The sequence below is a fragment of the Protomyctophum parallelum genome, assembly GCF_964188405.1.
Source record: "Protomyctophum parallelum genome assembly, chromosome: 5".
NCBI classification, from domain to species: Eukaryota; Metazoa; Chordata; class Actinopteri; order Myctophiformes; family Myctophidae; genus Protomyctophum; species Protomyctophum parallelum.
Genome location: NC_139702.1, coordinates 40,442,156 through 40,452,935, shown reverse-complemented (window position 1 = coordinate 40,452,935; position 10,780 = coordinate 40,442,156). Strand labels below are relative to the sequence as shown.

General features: G+C 39.6%; 1 protein-coding gene across 1 annotated transcript; it reads left to right on the top strand.

The window, feature by feature from the left end:
- Positions 1-457: 457 nt before the first annotated feature.
- knstrn (kinetochore localized astrin (SPAG5) binding protein) lies at positions 458-9,553 on the top strand. The gene is made up of 9 exons (XM_083765618.1): positions 458-545; positions 2,086-2,145; positions 4,384-4,426; positions 5,142-5,174; positions 6,505-6,604; positions 7,446-7,560; positions 7,653-7,711; positions 8,143-8,217; positions 8,973-9,553. The coding sequence occupies exons 2-9, from the start codon at positions 2,115-2,117 to the stop codon at positions 9,099-9,101; spliced, it is 585 nt and encodes a 194-aa protein (XP_083621744.1). The 5' UTR covers positions 458-545; positions 2,086-2,114; the 3' UTR covers positions 9,102-9,553.
- Positions 9,554-10,780: the final 1,227 nt, after the last annotated feature.

The window sequence follows — 10,780 nt, the reverse complement described above, 5'->3', positions numbered from 1 at the left end:
GTTATAACACTGACGAAAATACAAATGGGTCACAAATGCACAAATGTCGGCGTAACACGACACAGACACACCGAGCAGTGTTGCCATGTCGGCTTATTACACGCTTTTTTCCTGTGAAGTTGCTTAATGAAAATATTGGTGGTGGTTGCTGTTTTTGGGGCTTTCATGTCTTGTCAAGCACAGTCAAGGACCCCCATCTGAACATATTTTGTGCCAGGGAGTCAGGGACCTTGGATATAATTATGGACCCCCATACGAGATTTATATTATTATTATTGTTGTTGTTGTTGTTGTTGTTGTTATTAACCTTTTTCCAAGACTTTTTTGGAAAATAGGAGATGATTCATCAAACAGCTGATGAATATTATATTTAAATTGCTCGTTTTAGTGGATTGCCTTATTTTGAGCTTGTTTTCATAGACCTGGTCGCTTATTTCTGTCGCAAAATCTGGCAAGGCTGACACCGATGCGCGCGACGGCGGCACTTTTTTCAAATACTCTCGACTTTCTTGTTGTTTTAGTCATCATCCTCCCTACAAATCCACGTAAGCGTGTTGTTGGAAAAGTTAACTTAGAGTATTGTTGAACACATTATTAGTGTTAGTAGAAGTGACAGTGAACGGTATTGTTGGAGTATTGTCGTGTCTGTAGCTCTTTTTGGAGAGCTTTTCGCAGCTAGGCTACAGTGTCACTTAGCCCCTTTCGGGACCCTACGTAAAACTTTTTTGATATTTTGTTTAGGTCGAACAAATGTCAGAAACTTCAGTAGCATTTGGGTTCTGCTTGGAGGGCTAAGTGTCACTCAGAGTCACTAGGACTAGGCTACTGTGGTGGGGAAAGTACTCGCATCTCTATAGCCAAATTAGCCATGGTTCACATGACGCTCGTACGATACTCATGACAGTCATGTTTCAGGGCTATCGCATCTCTAAAAGTATCAATACTGCAAATGTTACATGTATTACTATTCTGATTAATTGAAAATGGTGGACTCTGTTGTAAACAAGTGTAATGCTTTGATCGTCCAGTCTTTGAATTGTGCTTTCATGTGAAATGTAGCCATTCTGCAAACTGTTAATAAATACTTCAATCAATCAATCAATGCTGCCTGCAGCATACAATTGTATTTGTGAGCCTGTAGATCGGCCGTTTTCTAGGGTGACCAGACCCTTTGCGTGGGACAGTCCCTCATTTCCAACACTTTTCAGGCGTCCGCGTCCCTTAAATTGTAGCCTACAGGAAATAAAACGTCTGGGTTTCCGAGGCTACACAAATTGAGACCCTGCCCCACATTGTGACTGACAGGCAAGGCATCAGTGTCCCTAATAATAGTTAGTCCCATAATATTTGGCTTTCTGTTGTAAAGCTCTCTCTTTTCCTGCAAGATGTGTTTTTTAAGCCTGTTGAAATAACATAAGAAATATCCCCTAGCCTAGGCTACAGTACCAAGTCGGCCAAAATTAGCATTTTAAAACAAAATGTGAGATGCCAGAGTGGTTTAATAACAAAATGATAGGCAATATTAGGTCTATGGTTTAATAGCAACTTACTTAAGTAATGACTTGCTATGAAACCCTGTCGCATGTCCCACACAAGCCATAATTCTCTCAAATGAACAGTTTGTATCTGGTAACCCTACAAATAGCTGAAATATAGTAGGCTATGCAATATGTATGCTGATGCTCAGCGTAGAAGACCATAAGACCGAGTACAGCAACTTGCAATGAATGGGCACTAGAGGGAGCTCCACAAATCACGTTCAACCCAGATTTGGCACAAACAAGGGTTTCAATTTGTTCTCCTGGTATGCCACCAAAATGTGGAATTCCCTACCAACAGCCAAGACGTGTGACTCCCTAGTCCTACCTACCCTCTTTCAAAACTTCTCTAAAAGAACACCTACACGTGACTGCCATTTGGAACTGGCCCCAGTAAAAAGCCTAACTAAAGCACAACTTATCTTTATGTAGAATACTAATACACCATAATTTCTATTCAGTCACACTTGGCAGTTGTCACTAGAATCAGAGCATGGTGGGGATGATATTGAAATACAATAATCATAAAATATTATTTTCTCTGCAGGTTGTGGATAATCCTCACCTTGAATTCAGATGGCATCAAAGATCCCCAAAGCTGTACCAGGTCAGCTCAATCATCTACATCAGTGGTTCCCAAAGTGGGGTCCGGGGGCCTCCAGGGGTCCTTGAGGAAGTTCAAGGGCGTCCTCAGCTAAATGATAGTTTGGAACCAAATTGACCCTATGGGTCTGTAACTCTGAGAATGTACAAATGGAACCAAATGGACCCTAATCCACTCTCCGAGTTAGATTAACATTGATTTTACAATATAAATTGGGGTCTCAGAGATAGAAATGCCATTAAATGGGAGTCCGTAGCCTGTTGCATATCAAACTGGGGGTCCTTGAAATGAAAATAGTTGAAAATCACTGCTAGAGCTGTAAAAGTCTTCTCTTATGGGAGTCCCTGGCATATATTTTCTAATGGGGGTCCGTGGGCTAATGAGTGTCATTTTGGGTGTCCGTGACATGAAAAAGTTTGGGAACCACTGATCTACATTTTGTCAAATATTGGCCGTAGGAAAAAACTTTCGCACACCTAGAAGTCAGGCATCTGCACAGGTGCGTAGGCCAGTGGACATCAATGAAAAGAATATAATGCACCCGCACACTGTATATTTGCTCAGTACAAGAGTATTTTTCTTTTTAATGCAACGTTTCGGTCCCTCCGGACCTTCTTCAGGCATAACACTTCATATTGACAGAGTTACTTATATACAAACATTTGAAAAGGAATCAACCAATCACAATGGACAGTTTTATTAGAGGTACAGCTTGTGGTGATCATCAATTTTTCCTGACATCATTTAAAGGCACAAGGACCTCAAAAAACCTTTACATAATTTCAGTTAAATTATAAACAACATCATATAAGAAATCATGTAAAGACAAATTGGTTGTAAACATACATTAGGAAAATCAACAATAAGAGACAAAAGTCACTAGGTCCTGCTCTCATGACATACAAACAATGATAGTGGGTAAAAAAACATGAATAAAATGAATATATTCAAACCAAATTCACTCAAAAAGGCAAGAAGTTCTGAATGAAATACTGTATATTTAACGTTATTTGAGTGAATAACTTATAAAAGATTTTTTGGGAGGGTATAGGGCAAAATAGGGCCCTTAAAGTTGATGAAGTTGATGTTTTTCAGTCCTTTATAATTGAGTATATTATACTCAATTATAAAGGACTGAAAAACATGCCAAATTATAACATGACGTTTAGTAACAGTTCATCATTGAGCCCTTTTGGGTGAAGGGTTTGAAGGGTATGGATCCAATAGGCTTCACGTTGTTTGAGTAACAGATCATGATTACTGCCTCTGTTGGGCAGGCAAACTTGTTCTATCTATACCATAAAACGAAAAGAAGAAATGTCATGTTTAGAGTCATTGAAATGGACAGCAATAGGGTAATCACGGTCGTTTCTCTGAATGGTAGAATAAATCTTGAAAAAAACAAGAGGGTGACCGCACACGGCAATAGCCAGAGTGCCAATATTTTATTAGGACAGCAGGTAAGACAAAAATTAATCCAACGTTTCGGCGGTTAAGCTCCGAATGGAGATCTTATGTTCACTAATACGTTGCTTAAGCTGTCTAGTGGTTTTGCCCACATAGGCCAATCCACATGGGCAACGGATCATATAGACCACATGTGTGGAAAACTGGAAATACAAGTGATTATACTCTGGATTTTTAACTTCTTGCCTGTATGGGGATGAGTGAAAAAAGCAGCCTTAAAAGTATTGCTGCACTGAGCACAATTGCCACAGGGGTAGTTGCCCTTGGGCAAGGGACTCAGGAGGGTCTGTATTTGAGAGACACTGGGAGAATGAAAGTCAGCATGCACATGTGCATAGGGGGGAGGGGGGGGGGGTCTTTGAATAGAGGTGCCAATTCTGGGTCTGATGTTAGGATATGCCAATGCTTTTTAAAAGTAGCTTTAATCTTGTGAGCATAAGGTGAACACAAGTCACTGAGAATTTCTTTCTCCTTTCTTACACTTTTAGATAGCTCGGAACGGGGCTTATTTGAAGCCAATGTGTACGCTCCATCTAAACATTCAGACAAATAACAAACAAATAATAGGCTCTGTGAGCTTGTAGATGTGCTATTTTCTTACATTCCAAATTTCCAAGTGCTTATCGGGGGTGCTTATATAATTCATATATTATGATTATTTGGGGGGGTCACAGTCTGAAAAGGTTGAGAACCACTGCCTGCCCTTGGTTACCCTCACATCAATAATGCATGTCTCTGATTAGCCAAAATTATCTGTCTGTCTTCTATCTGCAGATGGTATCCTCAAGTCCAAAAAGGATAACATACCTGTAGCAAGGTAAGTTAACCAATCTCAATGTCCAACTCTTACACCTTTCTTCCGTTCTCCCAATGGTGATATTTGTATTTATCCCCTCATTCAAGGCAGGTGGCTTGCCTTGCACATTTTGTCCCCTACTTGTAATTCAATGTTGTGAAGTTGCACATAATGCAGTTTCATGAATCAAGATTGTTTCCATGCACATAACAATGCAGCTGCAGTATACTGCAGGCAGTGACATTCTTCGCCAAGCGACGCATCTTCAACATGGTGGATATAATGTAAAAATAAATAGCAATACACAATATATGTAATTGCTGTAAAACGTGGATTTAGTAAAATGTCTCCACTTCACAAAAGCATACATTGTGTTTAGTGCTACTCTGAATGCGGACCCGTTGCCTACAGAGAATGTGGAAAGTGGAGATATTGTACTGAAAATGTACATCTTATGTACATGTTATCTGCCACAAGTTTAAAATGTATATGAAAGTAGATGACCCCAAGACAAGTTGCAGCAGTTAATTAATGAGTGGGTACACTACAAGCGTATTCTGTAATAGATGATATGTATGAAATACCACAGCCACTCTAGGGTTATGGTTGATAATAGTGTCCCTTTATTGGCCTTTAGAGAGTGAGTGGAGCCAGAACGTATAAAGATCTCTACAATGAAGCATGTTGTACAAATATAGTGTACTAATAATAGTATTCCTACATTGTTGTCTTGCAGAAAAAATGTGGCTGCCAAGGCTAACAAAGTGGCGTAAGTCATGCATTTATGTCTGTGTTTGTTTATCAACCTTAAAGGTTTTATGACATTCATTTTCATTTATTTTTCTTTTTCTTTTTTCTTTTAGGTTTTATGACCTCAATTACACCCAAAAAACCTGAACTTTGAACATTCAGTGGATTTTCTGTGGTCTGAAGTTTTCTTTGGGGTTTTTTGGGCCTTTTGAGCTACAATGAAAACAGGCAACACAGTGACATCTGCTGGCAAATCCCATTGACATATATGGGATTTGCCAGCAAATCAGAGCACCTGTTTGAGCCAGAAAACCCCAGATCACAGAAAATCTACTGAATGTTAAAAGTTAATGTTTTTTGGGTGCAATTGAGATTAGAAAACCTAAAAAAACAAGAACAATTCCAAAACCTTTTTTTTAATGTCACAATAATATAATAATAACAATGTCACCTTTAATATGGGTGAAATGTTATGGATATGATAGAATACATAATGGGTTGCTTGCTATCCGAAACATACCGTTCATGGCATGAAATGTATTTTATGATAGCAGTCCCATCACACTTGCACAGCTTTTTAACTCATGGTTTTACAGTGGGCTCTCAGTTACTCTGAATTCTGTGGTCACCAATATGTTAATATAGATGACAAACTTGGACAATCAAATCAAAGGTTTCTGTCTCTGAGACAATTTGTTGGATGTAAAGCTCAGTGCACTTCTTTAATTTCATAAAGTTGTGAAGATTGATGTAGGTCTTCGATGGCAACGTGAAAAATTATGAATTAAATTATCAGAAGCGACCTATAAGGGAAGAACTACTGTGTACTAGGGATGGGAATTATTCATGAAGTCATTCATTGATAACCTTTTTGACCATTACCATAACCGGTTAGTTGATAAGTGTCTTTTATTTTTTAGAATCTTAATTTCCGTCAATGTATAACATCAAATTCTACATTTAGCTGATACAAAAGGCATATTATATTCCTTAATCAAATATTTATTTGACCATTTGAGATGCAGGGCCAGGCAATGGCATAACCCTTTTGTATGAGGAATAAAATGAAAAGTGCACTGACTTGTCCGTCACATCACATGCAAAAGCAGAGGTGTTTCTGTGGCTACCAAGGTGGGGGGGGATTTATTTGTTCCTTGGCCACGCGCACGTGCAGACAGCATTACATTCACAGAAATGATAGAACTGCCACATTTTGTATTAATTGTTAACTGTTAAGTTTGATTGAAGAAGTTCTTACCAATCGATTAACATCCCTAGTCCCTACTGTGTATTTGATTGGGAACCGCTGCGTCCAATGCTCTGTTTTTTCCTTGTGCACGATTTGATAGACCCTTGGCCAGAAGTGTCCAACAGGCAGAGCTACGGGACCAGAACCAGCTTTTGGTGGCTGACAACGACGACCTGCATAAGAACCTCGCAGAGACACAGGTAGGAGAGGAGACCTTGAGTGAGCACTTGGATAAAATGTAGCACAGTGGTTCTCAAACATCCTCATGTCAAGGGTCCCTGAATTGATTTGCATTTTGCAGCAGACGGCATCTGTCAAATATTTTTGCATATCCGATGGTTCTTGTTTATGTATATATCTTTAAGCGAGTGCACGGTGCAAAACATCATTAATGGCCAAGCTACACCGGGCATGTGTGCGTTTGACGTAAGCGCACTGCGCGCACAAAGTATGCGTGCGAAATGCCCTGGCTACACCAGATCTGTGGCGAGCGGCAGATTTGTGCGGGACCTTCCGGGAGGATATATAGATACGCGCGTATGGGGCATACGCACGTAAAAAAATTAGAACCGATCCTATTTTTAGAGCACGCGTAGGATGGCCCGTGGTATCCGTGCGTCTCGTGTAGCTGGTATCATTGACATATATTGGTCCTATCCAAACGCACTGTACGTGCGCAGTAAACGCATATGCACGCACGCAAAATTGCCTGGTGTAGCTTGCATAGCAAAAGTTATTGTTCTGGGAAAGGTTTCACCAGGCATGATGATTTTGCCGTCACAATTTGTGTTTCTATAAGAACAACACCAAAGACTCTATTTTCGTCCATGCTAAACCCCTTATCCCTAAACTTCTTTTTTTTTGTACTATTTTGAAAAAAGAATGTAATAGTTCAAAAAGCCAATCTACAAGCTCACAACGTGTTGATGGAGATCGGCTAGTGGAACTATTCAAAAATGGTTTTCAAAATAGTGAAAAAAGGCAAAGAAGTTATGGATAAGGGATGGACGAAAATAGAGCTGCAAGTCTTCTGTGTTGCAGCAACGGGTTGATGAGCTGGAACAGCAGTTCAGTGAGCTCCAAAAGGAGAACACAAACATGAAGAAATCACTCAACGACTGCCACGTGGCCCTAATCGCTGCAAAGATTGATCCAGGTGAATATGTGCCCTTAACTTCAAAACAAGATGTTTAAGTCAATAAGTGACGTGCACATCTGATTTTCTAATGTTTTTCCTCGCTCGTTCAGTTGCAGGAGAGACGGTTGGTGAAACTGCGCAAAAGGATGATCAGAGGAGAGAGGTGCAGGTACGTCATTTATTTGAATTCGCTTGCCCTCAACTTAAGACGGTAAGCTTTCACTTGTACTGTCTACTCTGAACACAATGCTCACAATGTGTCGCGATGCTTGTAAATCAGCTCATTTCAAAAGTTCAACATTTGAAACTTGAAATGGATTCTGCACAAGTACATTTTGATACCGAAAATGTTGTACTTACCCCACACCAGTAAATTACTTGAGTAAATATTTAATTACGGACTTTTACTCGTAACACACTTGATTATGACCTGCAACTTGTAAAACAAATCTTTCACAGTATTTTCTTTAGTATTAGTATACTTTATGTATTAGTTACAAACAGATGGTGGAGGGTAAGGCATAAGGTGTAAGGTAAGTTATCAGGAGACAAAGGAGTAAATTTAAAGTCACCATGTCTCTTTCATACCCTCAATTTCAGAATGTGTCCAGGGATCTTTTAAATGAGTTGAAGACGTTTGGAGACGTGGCATCAACGCAGGTTGTTCAACTGGAGGTAAGTCTGATTGATTGGACTGTGTAACTCTCCATCTCCATTTCAGTTGTACAGGTTTTCATTTTATAAATAGTCCAACCAGTGTTACATGGGATGTTCTCAAAGGACGTTTATGCTTAGTATTTCAGTTCCTCACTTAATGGTAAACAGAAAAGTATAATATAAACCCAGTTAAGAGTGGGGGAGTTGTGTTATACCTTTTGTCGTTCCTCATTACTGCAATTAACTTAACGGTTAGTTGAGATGAGAATGTATTGCCTGTTTTACACACTGAAAACCGCAAATCCACTGACAATATTCCATATAGGCCAGCCTGATGTGGAAACAGAGTTCGTTGTCCATTTACGTAAAATCTTGTGCAGTAAATTTCCCAACTCTTCGGGAATGCAAGCGTATGATTTCTGTAACAATATTTTGTTCTACGAACAAAACGGCTTCATAAGAACAACTTTTAACTTTTAAGAGATTTATCTGGATTTCCTTTTTTCTTTTTCTAAATCTAAATCTAAATGTTTTTGAACTTGCTTGCTTTATTTTGATATTTAATATTCATTTAAAACTCCTTCTTAATAACTCCATTCAAGTTCAAACTCCACGTTAACTGTGCTAGACCGTGTTAGATGTCCCTGCATTTCATACATGGATTTCATGCATGATTTGCATGGATCGCATGCATGGACTTGAAGCAACATAACAGAAAATATGAACACATAGATTGCTATTTCTTGTCTTTGTGCTTCCCTGTGTCTCTCAAGGCAATCAACACAACTATCAAGGACTTGACGGAAGCGCGGCTCGGTTTGGTGCAGGAGCGGGAGCTGTTTTCACAGGAGGCTGCAGAAATGGAGCGAGCCCTTGAGGAAGCAGAGGGACTCCTAGCGTAAATGTTAACTGTTGTGTTAACATATCAGCATCTGCAACTAATTTATTGTGACCTGTCTTTTTCAACTTGAATCAAAAAAATATTACAACTTTTTCTTCTTCATAATGTTCTATTGACCATAATATCTTATGAAAACAATCTAATATTGAGTCTGCACACAACACGACAGACTTTTATGCATCAAGCATAAATTGACATTGATGTACAGCGTGGCAGATTCATCTGACTCCAGCTGTCTCCTGCCTCATTAGAAACTCCAGGATGAGAATCATCCATATAATGTAGCTTCTCCACACACAGCAGGGCATGGCAGCTGCAACACACGACTATCAATCTGTCTTAACTATGTGGAATGATTAAAAGGGCTTATTTGATTACATATTTTTGTTCATTGTTGCATAGCACAACACTGTGCCTGATGCCAGCTGTGTGGTCAATGATCCAACTGGCAGGGAAGGATGAATCCTTGTGTGGTTGTGTGGGAGAACAAGTGGCTTTGTCTGTATACTAATAGATCCCTGCAGCACTGCTGTTTCCAATAAACCAGAGTCAAGTCAACCACCCAACTGCTTGAGGTTTCTTCCCATTAGGCCTGATGTTGAAAATTTTAAAATGACAGTTTTCTGAAATACCTGTTTTTCTATCAGTGGTGATAGATAGTGTGGTGCTCAATATTTCTCCGACCCCCATCTGAAAATATGTTGTTCCAGGCACCCCCCAGAAGCAAAGATTTGAGTTAAAAACGTTCGCTCTGAAAGAATATACCGGTATTCAAAGATTTGCACCACGATTTTTCAGAAATGGCAAATCTACAAGCCTGTAACACGGCACTTGGTGCAGTGCTGGCGTGCTATGAGCTTGTAGATAAGTATAACATAATGCTTGAAACACCAAAAGGGGTTCCTGTCTAGAATGGGTTAAAACTAAAAGGTAGATTTGTCTTGCCACTGTCACCAAGTACTCACTCACTCATAGGCCAGGGGAATGGTGTCTTTGTAAGGATTATATCATCTTCACTGGTGAGAGAACTTGTTTTGACACTAAATTAAATAGATTTTTCTCTCTCTTTAACACACCCACACACACACACACAATCCACCCCACTGACCCTGTAGAGTAGAGCTTCTGAATTCTTATACAACAAGTTCATACTATAAAGCAGTGGTTTTCAACCAGTGGTACTTGAGGGGTTCCAGGTGGTCCCCACCTAAATGATGGAGAGTTGGACCTTTAACTCTTGAGAGTGTTAAACGAAACCAAATGGTTTTAAATAATTGTTGGTAATAATGTGCTTTGGTGGCACCACGCGTAGTGCCACACAAACTGAACTATATCACCCTTGAAAAGCAGTGTCAGTCCAATGCATGAATAAAATCATTACCAGCTAAATGATTGATAGTAGGAACCAATGGACCCTTACCGGTCTATAACTATTGAGTGTGTACAAATGGAACAAAATGGACCCTTATTAGGGGTCCATTGGCTCCATTTGTACATGGAAATGAAACCATGGAAACCGATGTGTGCATGGCTGCATGCCTACAGGTCGACATAGAGGTTTTCCAACCCAAAACACAAATTGAACTCTGACACACTTGTATGTGCAGTCTGTGAGTTACAAATGGATCCTTGAACACTGAGGGTTTTACTGAGAAGGCTATCAAGGTACTTGATGTTATA

Coding starts and splice junctions, on each gene's coding strand:
- knstrn (XM_083765618.1), top strand. CDS start 2,115: ATGGCATCAAAGATCCCCAAAGCTGTACCAG. Junction 4,427..5,141: donor GATAACATACCTGTAGCAAG/GTAAGTTAACCA, acceptor GTTGTCTTGCAG/AAAAAATGTGGCTGCCAAGG. Junction 6,605..7,445: donor AGAACCTCGCAGAGACACAG/GTAGGAGAGGAG, acceptor TCTGTGTTGCAG/CAACGGGTTGATGAGCTGGA.